At 39.4% G+C, this 24399-nt stretch overlaps 1 protein-coding gene across 1 annotated transcript in view; it reads right to left on the minus strand.

The window, feature by feature from the left end:
- Positions 1 to 2310: 2310 nt before the first annotated feature.
- LOC110162156 (ras-related protein Rab-11A) overlaps positions 2311 to 24399 on the minus strand; it is a 31336-nt gene continuing 9247 nt past the window's right edge. Inside the window, exons 3-5 of the mRNA XM_020927013.2 lie at positions 20027 to 20220; positions 14221 to 14301; positions 2311 to 9148 (exon numbers count right to left, since the gene is read on the minus strand). Of these exons, the coding sequence (XP_020782672.1) occupies positions 9012 to 9148; positions 14221 to 14301; positions 20027 to 20220 (412 nt within the window). The 3' untranslated portion in view covers positions 2311 to 9011. The remainder of the gene's footprint in view (positions 9149 to 14220; positions 14302 to 20026; positions 20221 to 24399) is intronic.

The following is a 24399-nucleotide window of genomic DNA, read 5'->3' on the forward strand; positions in this document are numbered from 1 at the left end:
ATGTTGGGATGGTAGGTTCGACTACAGGCGCAAATGTAAACAAAAATAGGGGAGATGTACGGAACCAAATTAGGGCCAACTGATTAAAAATACATTTCAGAATAATGAAAAATAAAGTACAACAAAATTATTATGTCATGACAATTGATTGTTAAAAAAACTAATAATAAAATAAAAATACTGACAATATTATATGTTAAAAAAATAAATAAAATGCAAGCTTGTAAGATAAAAGATGTTTTTATTACGTTATAGTTTTCTGTATCTAATCAGTTGGCAGCAATTTAACAATCTTGTTTTTGGGCTTTTTCCACTGTCCCAAAATCGCATTTAAGAAAAAAAAAAAAAATTGCAATATTCCTGTTTTAGCCAGTTGTATTTAATTGTGATATATATGTTTTATAAAGAGCTCTCCAAAAAAAAAAAAAAAAAAAAAAAAAAAAAAAAGTGACAATTTTATATGTTAAAAAAAATAAATAAAATGCAAGCTTGTAAGAAAATGTAAGATGTTGTTATTATTACGTTATAGTTTTCTTGTTAATGTTTATATAATCAGTTGGCAGCATAAGTCTTCCATACATTTTGATTTATTTAATTTGACAATCTTGTTTTGGGGCTTTTTCAATTGTCCCAAAATTGCATTTAAGACAAAAAATAAATAATAAAAAAATAAATAAAATTGCAATATTCCTGTTTTAGCCAGTTATATTTAATTATAATAACATATATTTTTTAATAATGATCTCTTCATATAATTTATTGACAAATAATGAAACCACTGCTATATTAAAATGTAAACAGGGCTTATTTTCATTTTTATTTAAATTTAATTATTGTGTCTGAAGGGAACTGAAGATTTCCAATACAATACAAGATGTAAAAACAAACCTATTCATTGATTTCAGCTTCCAGTTACATATGGTGCCATTTTGAGGGCGGTAAAACCATTCAAAGACGTAAAATTTTGTTTGTTTCTTAATTTATCATCATTCTAAAACCCAATGTATTAAACATTTTTCCAATTACAGGCTACTTGAGATTAGAATTTCGCTTAACTTACAGTCTCAAGATGGCCGCTGTAGCAACTTTCTTGGTTTTGGACCACTCTAGAGTTCTGTTGCATCGCTGTGGGCAGTGCAGGTTTGCGACGGCGGAGGCACTGTGAACCTATCGCGAAATGGCTCAAGCTTTACATCTTTTTTAGCAACGACGTTAAATAACTCCCGACTCAGAGTAGAGCAACAGTCTAGAAAAAACGATACAGATCAGTGCATTTTTGAGACGATTCGACTAAATTGTGCAAGGGTTACGTGAGCGAATACGACGCGTGTACATGGGATAGGAATGTTTTTATTAAGCTGTAATGGAGCGGTTTGGAAAAAGAAATCAAAAAAGGCAGAAATCGTGTTTTTGTGTGCGAGTTTCAGTGGTTAATTTGTGAGCGAAAGCCTAAGAAAAGACATTAAAATTGATATTTCGAGAAGAGATTTCGACCAATATTGTCGTAAACCAGCTTAAAATGCAGTTCTAGGAAGTGCAAGAAGACGGTAAGTAGAAATTGAAACAGTTTTCGTCGATTCAGAAGTCTAAAAAGGCGTTACAATCCTTATTTCGACATACCGCCACTCCGACAGACCCCTACCCCGACATTCCATCATTCCGAAAACCCTCCATTCCGACATGCCCCATTCCGACAAATTTTTTTATGTTGCCATTCTGATAACCTACTCATAGTTTGGAGCTCCAGTTCATAAAAATATTGTCCCAAAAAAAGCGCCGCCGCAACTTGTGTGTCGGAATGGCGGAATGTTTTTTAAAAAAAAGAAAAAAAAAAATGTCGGTGTGCAGGGACGTTCGATAAAAAATGGAAATGCTGCCGCTCCGACACTTAGACGTCAATGTCGGAGTGGCGGTATGTCAGAATGGCAGCATTTAAGCATTCTAAAATTTAGTAACTTGAAAACTGTTCAATATTTATATGAAAAGAAGGGAACCACTTGTGAGCGACTCGTTTAACTTAAGTTCAGGTTTTACAAAATGACCATGCCAAGTGTTTAAAATTAGCATTAGAAACTGATTTTTTATTTAAAATTGAAACTGAAAATTGAATCGCAATCACAATTTTGTCTGAAAAATTCTATTAAACATACCCGTCAACGCAAATACGCAAATTGTTAAAAGGTTGTATAGAGGATTTTCCAAAGAAAGAAAAATTAGAGGTCTGCACTCCCGTCAGCAAAGAATTGTAATTTTCAGTCCCGCTCCCGCCCGCAAATTCCGAAAGATGGGGACATTCGCTTTCTTAAGATCTATCAAACACAAAGAAGCGGAAAGGAATTGTCTAAAATGTGCGTGCAGATTAGACCAAGTCCCCAAGTTTAGGCAGCGTCAAATGTTTTTATTAACGCCAAATAAAATATTCCAGCACAAATGATGTATGATAGACTTACATTCATCATTTGTATATTTTACTTTACACGCATATTTAGTTTGTGGGACTGTAGTTTGTCAACCCACCCGAACGCGCACACAATGAGCTTTCAAAATGTGTCTGGTCCCGCAGGAGTGCAGGGCTTTAAAGAAATTAAAATGTTGTGCATTCGTGATACCACCACCTTCCTCCACAGTTCCTTAAGTAGAAACGCCTCCTTCCTCCTTCTCCTTAAGCCCAATTTATGGTCGTGTATCAAATTGTCTACATCGCCTTGAACCCCGTTGAGGTGCGTCTACGTAGGCCGACATGCACCTCCAAATTTTCTAACTACGCACTGAAGCGAGGCAGACAATAAGGGCTACGATTGGTCCTTTCTAAATTCGCTCTACATACATTTCCGGTACTCCACATTCCCGCTTCATTTTCTAAAAACACGAACGCAACAAACGCAGTCCTCGCCTCCTAGTGTTATGGCGGTGAAAGACTAGACTTCGACGAAGATCCAGAAATCAAAACCAACAGCAGCAGTGAGCGCCGAGTCGGCACCGAACTGTAATCCGCCGTTTACACTAGAAATCATGCTTGTTCGCAGCCGCCGCGCGTTCAGAATCGCTGTTGAAGTTTCCTGTCCAGATGTAATTTAGCGACCAACGCGACCAATCTTCGTCTGCTTCAGTCGCGCCATCGCTGGAAGGAATCTCCAAGAACCACCGTAGTTTGGCTTCGCTCCTTTCTTTCTTCTTCTTTCAGCGACCTCAAAAACCGACTTTCTTTTGCGGCGAACTGGACGTCGATTCTTGTCCGCCATCGCGACAAACTTTGTGCAAATTGCGAGGAAGCTACAGTTCGAACAGTCCGCTAGGAATTCCTGCGTTGATCGAGTAAACGGCGTCTTGGTGAACGTAAATCGCGTAATCGAAGCGCGCCGGCGAGTTATTTACGCTAGAAACATCGGAAGTTTGATTGACAACTTAATGTTTATCTGGCCCACAATTGATGGATTTTTATTCTTTTATTTATTTAATTTTTTCTCTCTATAATGCTATTTTGAACTTTCAGCGACAATTTGAAACTAAAAAAAAAGTCCTCCATACAACCTTTAAGTGCGATGTCACTTCTTGGTCCATCAACTCATTGAGAACATGTTTACAATTCCGTAATTTTTTTATTTTTGCCTTCTTAGCACTGAATAGAAAGGTAGCGAGTTCTAAGATATAGTAGCGTTCTCGTTTTCTCTCTTCAAAAAAACAAAAAACAAAACATGCGGCAGACTTTTCAAAACATGCTCAAAAAGCTGCTAAAAATGCGCATATGACTTTTACTTTCACTTTCACTTTCGCATTGTTGCATTCACAGCATAAAACAGACGCCAACGCAGGACTCGAGCACGCGGAACGTCCGAGTGGTTTTTAAAAACAGTACAAAGCCCTCTTCTGCTACTGTGTTCTGAAATTTATACGAAATTATTGCAAAAAATATCAAAATCGTTGGGTAATAAAAGAATCGTTTAAAGTCCACTGCGAAAGTTTTAACATTTGTGATTTAATTTCTATCAGATTTAATTTTCAGATTAGGTTTTTTTGGTTTTTTTCATTTTGACAGTTGTAGGAACTAGAGCGATGGTTTGCGGTTCAATTCCCTCTCTACTCATTGCATAATGTTGTTGTGTTCTTGGGCAAGACACTAATTTTTGCGTCATGAATGTGTTATTTATTGTTATTGATTGACAGCAGAGGGAATTCAGCAACTACAGTGAAGGTTTGGGGTTCAATTCCCACACTACTCATTGCATAATATTGTTGTGTTCTTGGGCAAGACACTAATTTTTGCGGCGTGAATGTGTTGTTTGTTACAGGATTGGTGGTAGCAGGAATTTAGCAACTACAGTAAAGGTTTGAGGTTCTATTCCCACTCTACTCATTGCATACTAATGTTGTGTTCTTGAGCAAGACACTAATTTTTTGCGGGATGAATGTGTTATTTATTACATGATTGATGGTAATGGGAATTCAGCAACTATAATAAAGGTTTGCGGTTCAATTCCCACTTACTGTTGTCGTGTCCTCTGGCAAGACACTCCACTAAGTTTGAATGTATGAATGTGTTTATTTCATGAATTGTTTATTTCATGAATTTATTTCATGGCATTCAGCAGTTACAGTGAAGGTCTGCGGTTCAATTCCCACTACACTCACTGCATACTAATGATGTGTTCTTGGGCAAGACACTCCACTGATTTTGGCTGTATAAATGTTATTTACTTACATGATAGATGGGGGAATTCAGCAATTATAGTGAAGGTTTGAGGTTCAATTCCCACTCTACTCACTGCGTACATTGATGTGTTCTTGAGCAAGACACTAATTTAGGCTGTGTGAATGTGTTATGTACTTGTATGATTGATGGTAGTGGGAATTCAGCAACTACAGTAAAGGTTTACGGTTCAATTCCCACTATACTAACAGCATAATATTGTATTCTTGGGCAATACACTAATTTGGGATGTTATTGTTATGTTATTTATTACATGACTGACGGTAGAGGGAATTCAGCATCTATAGTGAAGGTTTGCGGTTCTATTCCCACTATACTCACTTCATACTGTTGTATTCTTGAGCAAGACACTAATTTAAGCTGCATGAATGTGTTATTTATTACTTGATTTGTGGTAGCAGGAATTCAGCGAAGGTTTGTGGTCCAATTCCCACATGTTGTTGTTGTGTTCTTGGGCAAGACACTCCAATGTTTTTGGCTGTATGAATGTTATTTACTTACATGACTGATGGTAGCAGGAATTCAGCAACTATAGTGAAGGTTTGCAGTTCTATTCCCACTCTACTCATTGCATACTGTTGTTGTGTTCTTGCGCAAAACACTAATTTTGTCTGTGTGAATGTGTTTTTTATTGTTAATGAGTTATGGTTTGGAAATTCATAAACTACAGTGAAGGTTCTGAGGTTCAGTTCCTACTTACTGTTGTTGTATCTTTAGGCAAGACACTAATTTCGGCTGCATGAATGTGTTATTTATTCCATGACTGATGGTAAGGGGAATTCAGCAACTACAGTGAAGGTTTGCGGCCCAATTCCACATGCTGTTGTTGTGTCCTTGGGCAAGACACTCCTCTAGTATTACCTTTATGAATTCACGATGTGTTTTCATGATCGTTTTCTTGCCAAAATCGCCCAAAATGAGTATTAAAAGTTAAGTTACTTCATCGTATTCCGTATTTTTACTAATAAAAAAAAGCAAAAGGTAGTGCATCTTTAAGCTTCTTTGTGTTCGTTATCGTGCACAGTGGCAGAACGGGCTACGGTGCGGGGAGAGGGTCAAAAAGGCTACAGAAGAAGCGTGAATATAGGGCGTACAATTCGATTCCATGTGGTTAAAATCCCATATACATAGTAGTACATATGATACAATAATACAACAAGATTCAGATTAAGGATGGAAAAAACGAGTGGAGATATTTCAACAAAGTTTAGTTAAAAAGGTGCACTGTGTAACTTTTTTTTGTCTGGAATGCTTCACAGTATGGCATTAAACCTTTCTTTCTTCATGGAAACCAAAACAGACCAAGTTACAGGTCAGATCTGTGGAGAGGCGACCCTGATCACAGTCAGAATGCTTGTTTTTCTAGGTATTTTTGAGCTTTAAAACCACCTGTAATTGAATAAATGTAAAGTAGAGCTGTTTAAAGTCATACTGTGGAACATTCCAGGCAGAGCGACGACGTATCCGTAGAAACAAGCAGGTGACGGTCCCCCGGCTAAAAAGTTACACAGTGCAGCTTTAAGAAACAGAAGTAAGGCAAGGTAAGACACTGATGAATTTATTCGTAAGAAGCAACACAGTGAAAAGTAAATATATTTAAATAAAAAAATAAGAGGCTTTTAAAATGTCAAAACCTCTTACAACACTACACAAAATGTTAAGTAAATAATTAATACAAATTAACATAAAGACGTATTTAATTCACTTGGCAACAGACACAGCAGCCTCTCTTTTTAAAACGCTTGTCTCATATTTCTCCAAACATTTTCAGTTCAGTTTGGCCAAAGACCAAACCAGTTAAAACATTATTCTCAAATGTTCATATTTTTGTTCTTTTTTACAATTTTCATGAACAGAAATGAAAATATCCCGATAGCCATAGTTAGATTTGTTTATTTATTCACATTTTAAACCATGTTGTAACTCTGAAGTTGGCAATAAATAACTGTAAGCATTATTACACGAAAACATAAAGATGCACTATGTAACATTTCTGTAGAAGAAGAGCTCGCCACGTGCTCGTCTCCATGGAGATGTTAAATCTTTGTCTGGAATGTTCGATGCATTTGTCAGAATAATTTTATTATCCCATATTTGCTAAATACTTGTGTGATATTCTATGCCTATGAGTTAACCATTTATGTACTACAATTCCAATCACATCGCACAGACACATACTTTAAACCTAAATCTCCATGGAGACTAAACGTGGCACCGGCAAGTTACAGGTCAGATCTGAGAAGAGACGAGCCCGTTCAAAGTAAGTCAGTCTGTTTTTTAATGGTATTTTGCACAATATAAGCACCCGTAACAGGGTAAATTCAAGATAAATAGGTTCAATGCCATACTGTGGGACATTTCAGGCAAAAAAATAACATCTCCATGGTACGGCGAAGTTACAGATCAGATCTAAGGAGAGGCTAGGCCATTCAAAGTAAGTCTGTATTTTTGCACAAGATAAACCCAATTATTGAGTAAATACAAGATATATGTTTAATGCCATACTGTGGAACATTTCAGGCACAAAGTAACATGTCCATGGAGACAAAGGGTGTCACTGGGAAGTTACAGATCAGATCTAAGGAGAGGTGAGCCCACTCAATCACAGTAAGAGTGTCTCCTTTTCAAGGTATTTTTGTGCAATATAAACACCAGTAATTGAGTAAATTCAAGATATTTAGGTTTAATGCCATACTGTGAAACATTTCAGGCAAGACATAACATCTCCATGGAGACAAAAGGTGACACCAACAAGTTACAGGTCAGATCTGAGAAGAGGCGAGCCCATTCCAAGTAAATAAATCTGTTTTTCATGGTATTTTTGTGCAATATAAAAGCAGAAATTCAATAAATTCAAGATATTTAGGTTCAGTGCCATACTGTGGAACATTTCAGACAAGAAATAACATCTCCATGGAGACTCAAGTTCTCACCAGAAAGTTACAGGTCAGATCTGAGAAGAGGCAAGCCCATTCAAAGTAAATAAATCTGTTTTTCATGGTATTTTTGCACAATATAAACAACAGCAATTGCGTAAATACAAGATATATATGTTCAGTGCCATACTATGGAACATTTCAGGCAAAAAAATAACATCTCCATGGAGATTTAAGTTGTCACCTGTAAGTTACAGGTCAGATCTGAGAAGAGGCAAGCCCATTCAAAGTAAGTAAGTCTGTTTTTCTTGGTATTTTTGTGCAGTATAAACACCAAAAACTGAGTAAATTCAAGATATATAGGTTCAATGGCATACTGTGGAACATTTCAGGCAAGAAATAACATCTCCATGGAGACAAAGGGTGTCACAAGCAAGTTACAGGTCAGATCTGAGAAGAGGCGAGCCCATTCGAAGAAAATGTCTGTGTTTTGGCGCAATATAAAACCAGTAATTTAGTAAGTACAAGAAATAAATAAGAAGTGGGTGGCTGACGTTGACCAGAAATGTTACACAATGCATCTTTAATACTTAAAAAAAACAAAAAAAAACATACAAATCTCTCCACTCGCTTTCCCCACGGCTGAATAGTAGTAATAGATCAAAAAGTGGACAGACAGACGGAGGATAAATACAGGCTAAAAGAGAAGAAAAATCACATTCATATTTAAGACCTTAAGAGTCAGCGCCTCTACAGTAATGAAATACGGACTGTCCTGCAATCGCCTGGTACAGACACGGGGGGGGCGCCCAAGTGACCTCTGACCCCTACGAGACCGGGGGGCGCGGGACAGAGACTCGGCCGTGGTCCCCTCAGGCAGTCTGTTTTCAAGGGGAGGGTTAGGGGGCGCTAAAGGCTCGTTACGCTCGCATTTTGGACGCAAACAGACGTGTCAGTTCGAAACCATAAATGTTAAAAATCGCCGCTTTTTACACATTCAAGAATTGCGTAATATGACCACTAGGGGGCGCACGGAAGCTGCACTTTTCAGACTACTTTTGGACACCTTGGCCTTTCTCGTTTTGTAACTTCACAACGATTTAAAATGTATGAAAATGACAATAAAATTCAGTCTTTTTCTGTGTATTCGAAAGCTCTCGGTTGCCAGTAGAGGGCGCAAAAGCTCATAATTTGCTTCGGCGTACTACTCTCGCTCACATCGGTCAGTTTAATTCATGCTGAAAACAACAGCTGCTTAACTTCGAGACGCTACGATCCGTTTGCGTAGTGGATGCGGAGTATAAACGAGCCTTTAGGAGAGATCGTGGTCGGGTTTAGAAGACCAGAGGAGAGCGGGAGGGGCAGATGGTTTGGTCACGTGGCGAGGGGGGCGGGGTCACGTGGCGAAGGGAGAGGGTGCGGCGGGGCTAGATGTTTTGACAGCACTGCATCTTTGGCTTGTTCTCGGTGGGCTGTACCTGGATGTTCACCACGTTGTTGCTCGGAGACATGTCGCTCTCCTGACGCTCCGACATCTGTTTCTGTGACACGATGCGGTAGATCTCTGGAAAAAACAAGACACAGAAAAGTTACGGTTGTTCTGATACCGATACTGGTGTCAGCAGAAGCTCCGATACGCCACATTTTTCGTGTATCGTATCGGAGAGTGCTCAGACCAAATCACCGATCCGATAGTGATGGGCAAATGAGACGGAGCTCCGGAGCTCGTCTCGTTCTTTCTGAAACAAATTGCTCGTTTCGCAGCAGCCGCTCACGTGACCAAAGTGTTTAAGTGTCGGTCCCTCCCCCTGCTGCTTCGCTCTGCGTGTCAGTCGCTTCAGTGTATCGAAGCGTTTCATTGGCTCAACGAATGTTGTGATTGGTTCAGAGTGTTCAGAGTGTTAAACCACTTCCGTGGTTTAACAAGCGCTAAACTGCTACAGTATAAAAGATGCACCAATATTTCTTAAAAATGTTGGTAGTGAGGAGGATTGTGTGACATTAGTGGTGATTTTGGCGACTTTTGACATTTGTTTCATTTTCAATGGCATCTACAAGTGGAAAAAAGCGATCCATGGTTTGAGATTAGGGACGGGCATTCGATGAAATTTTCTTAATCGATCGTTGGAAGAATTAACGATTGATTATCGATTAATCATTAACGTTTTTATATTAAAATTATCATCATTATTATTACTATCTGCACTAATCTGCATAAATAAATTCAACTTTACGACATATAAACCGTAACGACTCTAGAGCCACATCAATCCTTTTGAGATTATAATGTGTTTAATTCAGTTTTGTTCAACTCTCACAGAAATGAAACTTAAAACTGCATCGCTAATTTGCATAAACTAAGCGAAGATAAAACTACAGCTCTTGTGTCGCTGATGTGGTCAATTTCTGTTGGATTAGAAGACATGACTCAGGTGAATACAGGTTAGTGTGACTATATTTGCGTTTGTCAAAACCAGGACACCGTACGGGGGGAGGGAGGTGGGGACTCGTCATCGACATTGAGCAACTCTCACCTGGTAAAACTTTTTCCCACTGGACACCGAAACATATGTGCTGCTTTATACACTGTGCACATGGACTCACACTTGTCCCGAACGCAATGGAAAGCATGGAATTTCTTGTACAAGTCATCGTTAAATACACATTTGTGCTTCGGTACGTTGCAGACTGACCCACTGTTTGTGTCTCGCTCCTTCTGAGTGCAGAGAGACACATGTACAGACCCTGTTTGGTCATGCTACACTACAGCAACCTACATTCGGTTTGTCAATTAAAATTAACGTAATCGATGAAATTCTTAATGATCAATTATCAATTAATCGACTAATCATGTCCATCCCTATTTGAGATCACTTTGATCTAATTCCACCTAACAAGGTCACCTATTTTCTTATTTACAGCATGTTATTTATGTTTTATTTATGTTCTTTACATATTATTTTAAATCATCGTTATTATTGTTGTTGTTGTTGTTGTTAGGTACGGTGTCGCTCTGCACACAAGTTTTGTCTTACACTAACAATACTTCATCGATGCTGAGACACCTGCGTGACAATGGTTACATTTATCCACTAGAGGTCAGTGTTTCTCCAAGGCCTCAGACACGTCAAACTATTTCAGACAATATTGCAGCTGAGGTGTCAATGCTTCAAGAGGCTCCGTTCGCCCGTCACTTCTACTCTGTATTTTTCACAATGACGACCTGTAGATGTGAGCGCAGCTGCTATAACGTCCAGAGTAGTTTAAACGTAAACTATGGAGGCTCTTTAGACTCTTAAAACTTGCTGATAATGACAGAAAAGACATTTGTGTTTCCTCCTTGATACCTTCATTTAACTTTTTAAACTTTTCACTTAGAAGAAAAACTGAGCTATGGAAAAATGCAGCCCCAAAACAGCAGCAACAGCACTAACTCGGACTTTGTTTACTCTGCATTATTCACGTGTTTCGAGGAGGAGTGTCTTTTTACAGATCTCACTGTTGGTTTTATCCATAGTCTGCGGTAAGAAGTAATGAATTAGAAAAGTATAAGTGCTTAAATCAGCATCACTTACGGTCAAAAACATTATATATTTGACTCACTTAATTCTCAAAATCTAATTTATTCTATAGATTTTCTTTAGAGACAGCCTTTTAGTAGATTTTCTTTGTTGCTCTTGTACTGAAACAAAATTGAGAAGCCTTAGTCTACTTATGGTATTGGTATCGGCAAGTACACTAAGATATCGGAACAACAGTAGTAACTACGCACAGCAAGAGGGATTCTCGCAATATTTGTGAGACTTATGAGAAACCATATTGAGATACTCCGGCTGTAAGGCTCAAATTCGCCCGGCAACAGGTGGACCAATCGTTAGAGATGTAACGATATCCAAATCTCTCGATACGATATTTTCCTCGATATGTATCTCACCGTACGATATTTACTGTGATTAGGGCTGGATATCATTCAAAATGGGCCGATACGATACATATCGCAATACAGTGAGCTTACGATTCGATATAATTCAATACGATATATTTTAAATCAGTTCGATACGGTCCAATAAAAAATAATGTCTAAATCATGGCTGTGATACTAAAAGTCTTTGTTGAACCACTTCTTGTGCAAAGTTCATATGAAACACAAACGTTTTAATCCTCAAAATCCTCAAAGTGAAAATGTCTGTAAACTGTAGCTGTAACTAAATAATTTAGTAAAATATACCAAAATTTAAAAAAAACTCTTGGTGATGTATCGATACAGCAGCCCACGATATCGATACTGTATCATCACATTAAACGATACGATATATCAATATTTCAATATTTCTGCACACCCCTAACTGTGATATTATTTTGTGGAGTCTAACAAAACTATGAATACATCACTTTTTCCTCTTAAAATGCCTTGACGAGCCTACAAGAGAAGTACGATTTAAAGATTTAAAAGTGCTTAGAACTGTTATTTCTTCTTGTAGTCTGCACTGAAATGGAGCAAAGGATCATGGTCTATGTAGTTCCCTGTGTTTTTTAGCTACTGCTGCACCAAAACTCTTCATTTATGTAAAGAGACTTGTGATTCGATATATTGTGATGTTCCACGATATTATTGTTACATCCAACTGAGGTTTGTGAGGAAACCAAAGGTGAAACACCGAAACGAACCAAAACAACATAATTTTAGCAAAATTATGGACTGTTATTTATTTTTATTTGACACCAGTCTCTTGCTATTTTTGCTACTTATTTAAAATGTATTATTACCTTTTTCTTCTGTGTCCAAATAATTTCCCTTGTGGATCAACAGTTTGTCTAAGTCTAAGTAAGACTATTGAAAAACTCTGCAGAAGTAAAGAAAAGATCTTGGTGCATTTGTGGAGAAGATGCCTGTGCTTTTCTCTAAACTGGAAGTAACAAAAATCTGATTCAAGTGGTCGTCATGATCCAGCTCCAACTCGTGGTGCTCAAGACGAGACTACGTTTATTTGATGACGGTGTGAACAAAAGACGCAAAAGTGCTGTCGCGTTTTCACTTTTTATTCCAAGTTTAAATGTTTTCAGGAGGAAATCTGCGTTCATACGGGGATGCAAAAGTGTGTGGAATTGGATTGTGAATGTTTGTACTTAAAGCAACAAGGGCATTTTCGGACATATGGAACTTTTCACGCCGCACATTTTCATCAGCTCCTCCTTCCACAAAGTTGTTCCACCATCGACTGGCTTCTCCAGGTCTCGTCCCGATCCGTCTGACTCACCTGCGACGACCTGGTGCATCCAGAATTTGACAGAGGTGATTGCAGATCCTTCTCTGTTCACTAATAATACCTCTGCAGATTCTCGACATTTGTTGGAAGCCTCCTGTAAGTTTATTAAAAGCTTGAAGGTCCGACGCATTTAAATAATTCAACATGTTTGTTTTTGTGTACTGTATGTTTGTTGACGTAAACATGTACACGACCTGAGCCGATCTGACCAGAGTTTTGCATCTTGGGCAGTGTAGACGGAAACACTACGGCAGAGCGTATTTAACTTTTCCACTCTGGAGGGCGGTTTCAGATTTTTGTGTTTTTAAGCCCCAAAAACACAGACACCATCTAAACCACAGGTGTCAAACATAAGGCCCGGGGGCCAGATCCGACCCTCCAAGACCTTTAATGTGGCCCTTGGGTGATTTTCTACTAAAATATTTTAATTATATTTTCTATTAAAATATTGGTAATTTTCTGCGGTGCTTCTCATAGCGTCTCCAGCGTCTCTGTACGTGGCTCCTCCCACCAGAGCAGCACAAATGAAGACTTGTCTCTTTCCAAACGCTCTTAAAGGACGATCGTTTTGACTGTTGACCGTGACACCCTCATCAACAAAATGTCCAACATGAGAAAAGTGGAGCCGAGTGCAGGATTTTCCAAGAAAAATGGACTTATTCCTATTTGCATACAAGTTCATGTTAAAACATTGTGTTGAAATTGAATTTTTCTTAAAGTTTCAGGTTGTTCATAATATATAATATTATATTATAATAAAAGAAAGAGTTCATCAATTAAAAAAGATTTCTGTAATAGATTTGTGTTTCTCTGCACAAATATTTGAACTTATTGTTATTTTTGGGGTTTATATGCCATGAGTTTTCTGATCCGGCCCCTTTGAGATCAAAGTAGGTTGGATACGACCCCCGGACCAAAATGAGTTTGACACCCCTGGTCTAAATGAAAAAGCACTTCCAATAAAATATTTTCTTGTTTTTACCCGCAAGTGTTCTCATGTAAACAGGCCCTTACGTTCTGGCTTTTAACACCATGTGAGTTGCGTGGTCCTCTGTTTCTTTCATTTATTTTACTTATTTATTGCTATTTTATGACTTTTATGGTTTTGCTTTTATTTGATTTTGACTGTTTTTTATTGTTTTAGGGCTGGTATGATCAGATTTTTAGCAATTTACCTTTTTCGCTGTCTTCATTTTATGTTCTCTGTGCAGCACTTTGGAAACTGCTTTGTTTGTAAACTGTGCCATAGAAATAAAGTGGATTTGGGTTTGTATCTGCGTTTCCCGATCTCTTTCAGTGAGAGACGATAACATGCGACTCTTATCAGATTCATTTCCCCGGTGGAGAAATAAAATAAAGTGTTGTTCACCTGTGAGGATGGTCTGGAAGGCCGTCTCGACGTTGGTGGAGTCGAGCGCAGACGTCTCCAGGAAAGATAATCCGTTTTTCTCTGAAGGAAAAGAAACGGCAGCACATGTTTGACTCATGTTAGACTCTTATCAGATACAGGCATTCCACAGATACACACACACACAGACACACACACAGAGATGCACAGATACACACACACAGAGACACACACACACAGAGACACACACAGAGATGCACAGATACACAGACACACACACAGAGACACACACACAGATAGACACACACAGAGACACAGAGAGAGAGAGAGACACACACACACCGAGAAAGACACACACAGATACACACAGAAAAACACACACATACCGAGAGAGACATAGACACAGAGACACACAGAGACACACAAACACACACACAGAGACACACAGAGACACACATAGAGAGACACACACAGAGACACACACACAAGAGACACACAGAGACACACAGACACACAGAGACACACAGAGACACAAGAGACACACACAAGAGACACACAGAACACAGACACACACACAGAGACACACACACAAGAGACACATAGAGACACACAGAGACACAGAGACACACACACAGAGACACACACAGACACACAAGAGACACACAGAGACACACACAGATACACACAGAGACACACAGAGACACAGAGAGACACACAGAGACACAAGACACACACACAGAGACACAAGAGACAGAGACACACACAGAGACACACAGAGATACACACACAAGACACACAGAGACACACAGACACACAGAGACACACACAGAGAGACACACAGAGACACACAGAGACACACACACAAGAGACACAGAGACACACACAGAGACACACAGAGACACAAGAGATACACACAGAGATACACACAGAGACACACAGAGACACACAGATACACACAGAGATACACACAGAGATCACACAGAGACACAAGAGACACAGAGACACACACAGAGACACACACAAGAGACACACACGAGATACACACAGAGACACACACAGACACACAGACACAGAGACACACAGAGACACACAGAGACACAAGAGACACACAGAGACACACAGAGACACAAGAGACACACACACAGAGACACAAGACACACACAGACACACACAGAGAGACACACAGAGACACAGAGAGAGAGACACAGAGATACACACAGAGACACAAGAGATACACACACACAGAGACACACAGAGATAGACACACAGAGACACACACAAGAGACACACACAGAGATACACACAGAGACACAAGAGACACACAGAGAGACACACACAGAGACACACACAGAGACACAAGAGATACACACAGAGACACACAGAGACACACACAGAGACACAGAGACACCATAGAGACACAGAGATACACACAGAGACACACAAGAGATACACACACACAGAGACACACACAGAGACACACACAGAGACACACACAGAGACACACAGAGACACACACACAGAGAGACACACAGAGACACAGAGACACACAGAGACACAAGAGAACACAGAGATACACACACACAGAGACACACACAGAGACACACAAGAGACACACAGAGACACACAGAGACACACACAGAGACACAGAGATACACACAGAGATACACACAGAGAGACACACAGAGACACAAGAGATACACACAGAGAGAGACACAGAGACACAAGAGACACACAAAGAAAGAGACACACACAGAGACACACACACACACAGAGACACACACAGAGAGACACACAGAGAGAGACACACACACACAGAGATACACACACAGAGACACACACAGAGACACACACACAGACACAAGAGACACACACGAGACACACACAGAGCACACAAGAGACACACACAGAGACACACACAGAGACACACAGAGACACACAGAGACACACACAGAGACACACAGAGACACACACAGACACACACACAGACACAGAGAGACACACAGAGACACAAGAGACACACACAGACACAGAGAGACACACAGAGACACACAGAGACACACACAGAGACACACAGAGAGACACACAGAGATACACACAGAGACACACACACACAGACACACACAGAGACACACACAGAGACACACACAGAGACACAAGAGACACACACAGAGATACACACAGAGACACACACAGAGACACAAGAGACACACACAGAGACACAAGAGACACACAGAGACACACAGAGAGACACACACAGAGACACACAGACACACACAGAGACACAGAGACACACAGAGACACAAGAGACACACACAGAGACACACACAGAGACACAAGAGATACACACAGAGACACAGAGTGAGACACACAGAGAGAGACACACAGAGACACAAGAGACACACAAGAGACACAGAGAACACACAGAGAGACACAGAGTGAGACACACAGAGAGAGACACACAGAGACACAAGAGACACACAAATACACAAGAGATACACACAGAGAGAGAGACACAGAGACAAGAAATACACAGAGAGAGACAGACAGACACACACAGACAAAGAAAGACACACAGAGACATACACAACAAGACACATAGAAAGACAGAGACACACTCACGCAGACAGACAGAGAGACACACACAGAGTGAGACACACAGACACAATCAGAAAGAAACAAGAGACACACACAGACACTCCCAGGACACACACACATAGACACACACACATAGACACACACACAGAGACACATACAGAACCTGAATATTTAAGAGTTTTAAAGACCAAAAACACTCCCCTGAAATAATCAATACACATTTATAATATATAACAGCCTCATTTTAACAGCAAGAGCAGGAGGAATCACTGCGCCCTCTGCTGGCCTTTTCCATACTTACACTTCAGAAGAACAGAGTTTATGCTAAATCAATTAAGTCTAAATAACTTAATTCTGCCTTTTAATCCAGTTATAGATCACTACAAAGCTGGGTATCATTAAATTGCAGATACGATACATATCTCGACACACACGCCATGATAAGATATGTTTTTTTGAAACAGTGCACTTTTTATTCAATACGGTTCGATACGATATATTTCAAACTGATTCAGTACAGTTCAGTGAAAAACAAAGGCTAAAAAATCATGGCTTTGATACTAAATGTCTACCAAGTCCATTAAATCTGTGCAAAGTGAATATGAAAAACACCCACTTTACTCAAAACTGTGAAAATATCAACACAATTGTAGCTCTTACGCAAAATAATTCAGTAAAATGTACCTAAAAATACAATATATCAATACAGCAGCCTATGATATCAATAATGTATCATCAAATTAAACTATACGATATATCACTATTTTAATATTTTTGCACTCCCCCAGCCTCACTGGTTTTGTTTGTTCAAAAGCGGCACAGTCATTAGTCACAGATCTGAGTCAGACACACGGATTTTTAAATTATTCAAAACAACTGAGTAATCCTGGAGCGGAGAGGGTCCCAGAGACGACCGACGAGACGCCAGTAAATGACAAACTCGGCTGTGAACAGGAGGGAATGAAGCAGAGGGGCAAATTAGTCAGAATATGAACAGGCCGTGGCTCGTGTGAAAGCTCAGAACCTCCAGAATGTTGATGTTAATTAGTAGTTAACTATAAACAAAAAAAAAGTACAGGGTGGGCGATCCATATATCAGGATTTTCTTAAAACCAGATCATAATTTAGATTTTTAGTCATATTGTCTTCAAGAGATCATCTTTTTCCTCTGTAAGTTCACAATTTATTACATTTAGTCTTGTCACAATACTAACATTTCAAACTCGATTTCAATTCTAAGGAACAGACTCGATACTCAATACCAATTCTGATACCACAATGATAATAAAAACCCTCTTTGTTTAGAAAATAGAATGTAATTTTCGACATTAAATAATAGTGCTGTTCTGTTCCCATGTGGCTCAGGGTTTAATTTGATTTTACTCTCAGTATTTTGAAATGCAAATAAATCACCTGAAGAGGTACAGGTCACTCGTAACAACAAAGGAATATGATGTGGATGAAAATGAATACAGAATGAAAAGATAATATTTAGTATTCAAACTAGAGGAACATTCAAATCTGCTGGTACACGGCCGACTTTTAACAGGAGCTTTTCAAGGGAGGGTTCAGGCCCATAGTACTTTTATATTCCCATGTGGTCTTTTATCTGTGTACCGTATTTTTTTTACTATAAATCGCACTTCTTTTTCATGGTTTGGATGGTCCTTATATTCCAGTGCTTCTTATGTATTAAAATTTTCACTCTGCCAGCCATGAGAGGCTCTAGTCTTGTGTGTGAGTATCTGCTGCTCCTGTTCCTCCTGTACCACTGTCACTTCACTCTACTGCGCATGTCTCCTGCAGAAAGAGCCTCTGTCCTGTCTGTATCATGTCAGTCGATCGCACCGTTACTTCTGCACCACTGAACAATTTAACATTTAAACAAACTTATAAAGACGACTGAGAAGACTGAACACAAATGCCCCCAAAAAGAAAATAACATTTTGCAGATTACAAACTGCAAATAGTGAAATCTACTAGGGGTGTGCAAAAATATCGGAATATCGATATATCGTATCATTTAATGTGATGATACAGTATTGATATCGTGGGCTACTGTATTGATATTTCACCAAGAGTATTTTTAGGTGTGTTTTACTAAATTATTTTGTTACAGCGCTACAGTTTTGTTGCTTGTGGAGTGAAAGGAAACTCATTTATGCAACACATTTGACATTTTGAGGATTAAAATGTTTGTGTTTCATATGAACTTTGCACAAGAAGTGGTTTAACAAAGACTTTTTGTCACAGCCATGATTTAGCCTTTATTTTTTATTGAATTGTATCGAATCGATTTGAATTATATCAAATCGAATCGAAAATGCACTGTATCGGTATATGTATCGTATCGTGGCCTGTGTATAGAGATATGTATCGTATCGGGAACTTCTGAATGATACCCAGCCCTAAAATCTACAGCTGAAAACGGTAATCGAGCAGCAGAAAGAAAGTTTGGAGTGAGAGAAACTTGTGACACTGGGAGGATGCACCATGAAACTTTCCTGAAGTCACTGGATGGACGGACAAAGTCTGGACTTCAGTGACACCGAAACCATCCTGTCGGGATTCAAAAAGACCCGAATAATTCTAACTGGATCTGATGCTGAGTCTGACGACAGCGACACAGAAGAGGAAGCGGCGCTCTGTTTACCTCCGGAGGTCGAGGCCGAGTTGCTCAGAAGTGACACCGAGGATGAAGAATTGAATGGATATAGTGATTTGGAGTGAGATGGAGAGTTTGTTCAACCTGTTCTGTTGTTTATGTTATATTTATCTGAAGAACTGTTCATATGTGATGTTAACAGTCTGTTGTTCTCTCTTCTATTGTTTTTACTACAACTTGACTTTACACAGGAAATGTCGGTTCCTGGTTTCTGATTTCATAAAATAAATTTCCTCCTAAAAGTGCTATTGTTTTTTTCTTCTTCATTACACATTTTTTGGCTGGTGTGGCTTATACACTAGAATGACTTAATACAATAATCCCTCAGTGTTCTATGGGCGTATACAAGTCTATGTGCTCTTATACTTGTTCTGACACAGCTCAAGATCATTCTAAAACTCTTCAGGAAAGGGTCATTTCTGTCCTGTGAATGTTACTTTTTTAGTATAGTTACCTGCTCAAATTACTATCTGGCTTTAATATCTGATTTTCAAGACTTTTGACCCTATACAGCACAAACTTTAAAAACTAAAGCAGTAAATTGACTTTAGTTTCTCCGCGTCTCACCTGCGAATGCCCGGGCCTCGTCTGTGGGCACTGCCCGTAGGTGGCGCAGGTCGCTCTTGTTCCCCACCAGCATGATGACGATGTTCGAGTCCGCGTGGTCCCTCAGCTCCTTCAGCCACCGCTCCACGTTCTCATACGTCAAGTGTTTGGCAATGTCGTACACCAGCAGCGCCCCCACTGCCCCGCGGTAGTAACTGCAGACAGAAGGAACAGACGGTAGATATAAAAGATTAGGAGATGTTCAGGCAAATAATGGGAATTTTTAATAATAAAAAAAATATGTAACACTTGTAGAGCACTTTTCATGACACTTCACACAGTTCAAGACAAAACACAAACAAAAGAAACAGATAAAAAAGGATACAGTTATTTGAAGGCTGATTTGAAGATGAGTTTTTTTGAAGATAAAGAGTGTGGATGAGTCTCTGATGTGTTTGCAGAGGGAGTTTCCGAGGGTGGGGGCTGCAGCGGGGAAGGAGGATCGGAAAGCATGGATCCGGCCCTCCAAGGACTTTAACTGGCCCTTGGCTGGTTTTCTACTAAAATATTTTAATTATATTTTCTATTAAAATATTGATAATTTTCTGCGGTGCTCAGCATAGCAGCGTCTCCAGCGTCTCTGTACGTGGCCCCTCCCACCAGAGCAGCACAAATGAAGACTTGTCTCTTTCCAAACGCTCTTAAAGGACGATCGTTTTGACTGTTGACCGTGACACCCTCATCAACAAAATGTCAAACATGAGAAAAGTGGAGCCAAGTGCAGGATTTTCCAAGAAAAATTAACTTATTCCTATTTGCATACAAGTTCATGTTAAAACATTGTGTTGAAATCACATTTTTCTTAAAGTTTCAGGTTGTTCATAATATTATAATATTTTGTAAAAAAAAAGTTCATCATTTATTAAAAGATTTCTGTAATAGATTTGCATTTCTCTGCACAAATATTTGAACTTATTGTTATTTTGGAGGTTTATATGTCATGAGTTTTCTGATCCGGCCCTTTTGGGATCAAAGTCGGCTGGATACGGCCCCCGGACCAAAATGAGTTTGACACCCCTGCTTTAGAGTGAACGTGGTGTGTGTGTTTGTGTTCAGAGTGGACATTAGACAATACTGAAATTTGCCGTCACTACTTTCATGACCAAAATAACTCGGATTAACAAATTATATTACAATAATGATTAAAGTTGTTGACAGTTTTAAAATGTCATAGATATGAATAAGTGTTATTTTAATGTTAATATGAATAGGTTCCATATCTAAAACACTGTTATTATTGTTTTCACTGATAACAAAGTACAATCTTATGATTTAGAAGAGAACATCAAGCTTTAATCTGCACATTCTGGTGATAAAAATTTATTATTTTTATTATATTTGTTGGCGATTCTCACGATTCTATCAAATGTACACCAACGATTATTGCCTGTTTAATCTTTTTACTTTTACTTTACTTTTAAGACTATATTTGGAACTCTGTTTTAGTTTTTGTTAGGGATGTAACAATAACCGAAATATCATGATATCGTATCGTCAAAGTTCTTACAATAACATCGTGAACCATCACAATATATCGAATCACAAGTCTCTTTGCTTAAATGAAGAGTTATGGTGCAGCAATAGCTAAAAAAAAAACACAGAGGGAACTACATAGACCATGATCCTTTGCTCCATTTCAGTGCAGACTACAAGAAGAAATAACAGTTCTATCACTTTTAAGTCTTAGTTTTTTGGATTAAGTCTTGTCAAGGCATTTTAAAAAGGAAAAAGTCGCATATTAACAGTTTTTGTTCAAATTTGACTTATTCTGTGTCTAACAGTCTTGTGTGAGTGAGTGTGTGTGGTGTGTGTTTGTGTTTGGTTGTGTTGATTTTGCTGTTTTGTTTTTTTCTCTGTTTATTTGAATTTATGTATCCTCCTGTCTGCCCGACTGCATCTGTCTTCTGTTGTTGTGACTATGAGGACCCCCTCGAAAAAGAGATGGTGAGTAGGGCTGGGTATCATTAAGAAGCTGCCGATACGATACATATCTCGATACAGTGCATTTTCGATTCAATACAATATATTTCAAATCCATTCAATACAGTTCAATAAAATATAAAGGCTAAATCATGTCTGTGATACTAAAAGTCTTTGTTAAACCACTTCTTGTGCAAAGTTCATAACAGTAAATATGTCAAAAGTGTCGCATAAACGAGTTTCCTTCCTGTAAACAAGCAACAAAACTGTAGCTGTAACAAAATGATTTAGTAAAATATACCAAAAAATACTCTTGGTGATATATCGAAACAGCAGCCCTCGATATCAATACTGTATCATCACATTAAATGATATTTTTGCACACCCCTAATGGCGAGACATCTCAAGGGGCTTATCCTCCAAACAAATAATTTCAAATTCAATTCAGATTTTATCATGATAAACAACATGGGGGCTGATGGCACTGATTGGCAGCCTCGCTTCTGTCAGTCTGTCCCAGGGCAGCTATGGCTACAATAGTATTTTACAGTGGAGAGAATGAATAATGACAAAGTGTAGGGCTTAGGGAGGCTCTGACAAACCTGTAGAGGCGTTATCTTTAGGGATGGGACAAGATCTCGTGAGTTAAAATTGCCACGAGATCGTGCACATGTGAGAAAAATTATCTTGTGAGACTTTTTTCCCCCTGAATTTACCTTTGTCTGGGACTTAAAAAAAAAAAAAAAAGTTAAGAGAGTTAAGAGCTGGTGACTTATACAATTTGAGAAGCTGTAGTTCCACAAAGCTGTAGTATAATGACTGCTAAATAAACAATTACACAAAATAAACAAAAATAATGAAGCCAAAATTGTGAAATGGATAGCACTACTTTAATACAAAGACTTTATTACAAATTATGTCAAAATCTCATCTTGTCTCGTTCTCTAATCGCGTGGTGTGTCTCGTCTCGTGAAAATTTAGTCTCGTCCCACCCCTTTTTATCTCCATTCATGGACAGAAGTAGCGGCATGAGTCAGTGCAGTGAGCCATACGTGCGCTGTAACGTGAACAATTGAATACATTATACTATTGTTGCATCCCGACTAAAGGATTAATCTATTTTCCCTCGGCTAATTGCTCTTGTCTCGTTTAAGTGGAGCCGTGTGTGTCATCAGCGCTTGTGGAGGTGGTACGGCGTGACCAACAGGCTCTGCTGCCGAGGGAGTGTCTCCGCACAAAAGGAGCGGGTGTGGCCTCAACCCGAAATAGTCTCATCTGGAACCAACTGCGCCCACAGAGTCAGGGGCAAAGAATCATGGGAGGTGAAGGACTCAGGAGTAAGGATGCCAAGGCAAGTATTGTCAAGTTTTATGTGTTTATGATGACATGAACTTTACGATGTGTAATAGGGCTGGGTGTCATTAAGAAGTTGCCAACACAATTTCGATACAGTGCACTTTTGATTCAATGCGATATATTTCAAATCAAATCGATACAGTTCAGTTAGAAAAATGTCTAAATCATGGCTATGATACTATTTTTTTAAATTCTCCTCCCCCTGTCCTAATGTTATGCTCCATTGTTTATTCCTGTTTACTACCCGTCTCCTGGTCCATGTCATATTGTAATGTACAGACGGGGTGACAGGTCCAATCTCGATTCCTTCGTATGTCCAATACATGTGAAGAAATTGTCAATAAAGGTCATTATTCATGAAAGTAGTGTGTGTGTATGTGTGTGTGTGTGTGTGTGTGTGTGCGTGCGCGTGTGTGTGTGTGTGTGCGTGTGTGTGCGTGCGTGTGTGTGTGTGTGTGTGTGATGTTGGTCCAGAGGGGCTGATGGTGCAGATTGGCAGCCTCGCTTTTGTCAGTCTGTCTGTCCCAGGGCAGCTGTGGCGGTTAAGGAATTTCTCCTGCGGTGCGGTATAGCGGCTCACTGGAGTTACAATATTTCCAGCGGCTCTGAAAACTCGCTCCGATGATGCGCTTGTTGCACAGATGTACCTGGTTGTCATGTGGATGAAGAAGTAACATTTGGCTTCTGGAACAAGTGCCGCTGCATCTCTCCAAGTCTCACTGTGGCAGGTCGGGTCAGAGTCCTGCACCAGGTCGGGTCAGAGTCCTGCACCAGGTCAGGTACTCGCGGACTTAAGAGAGAAAGAACTCCGAGCAGGTTGCAGCAGAATGCCGAGCAGGTTGTCGGGCGACGGGCGCACTTAACTCCATGCGGCGTGGACCTCAGCGGCGGCCCTTTCGCCTGTGGTCACCCGATGATCTACCGTATTTTCTGGGCTATTAGACGCGCTCTTAAACCTCTAACCCCATCAAAAAACAACTGCACGCCCCACAATCCAGAGCGCCCTATACACGAATCCACTCGGGTGTCCCAGCACGACTTCAGTAAACTACAAAGCC

The sequence above is a fragment of the Boleophthalmus pectinirostris genome, unplaced genomic scaffold (assembly GCF_026225935.1).
Source record: "Boleophthalmus pectinirostris isolate CB_2022bp ecotype Guang Dong unplaced genomic scaffold, ASM2622593v1 HiC_scaffold_19, whole genome shotgun sequence".
NCBI classification, from domain to species: Eukaryota; Metazoa; Chordata; class Actinopteri; order Gobiiformes; family Gobiidae; genus Boleophthalmus; species Boleophthalmus pectinirostris.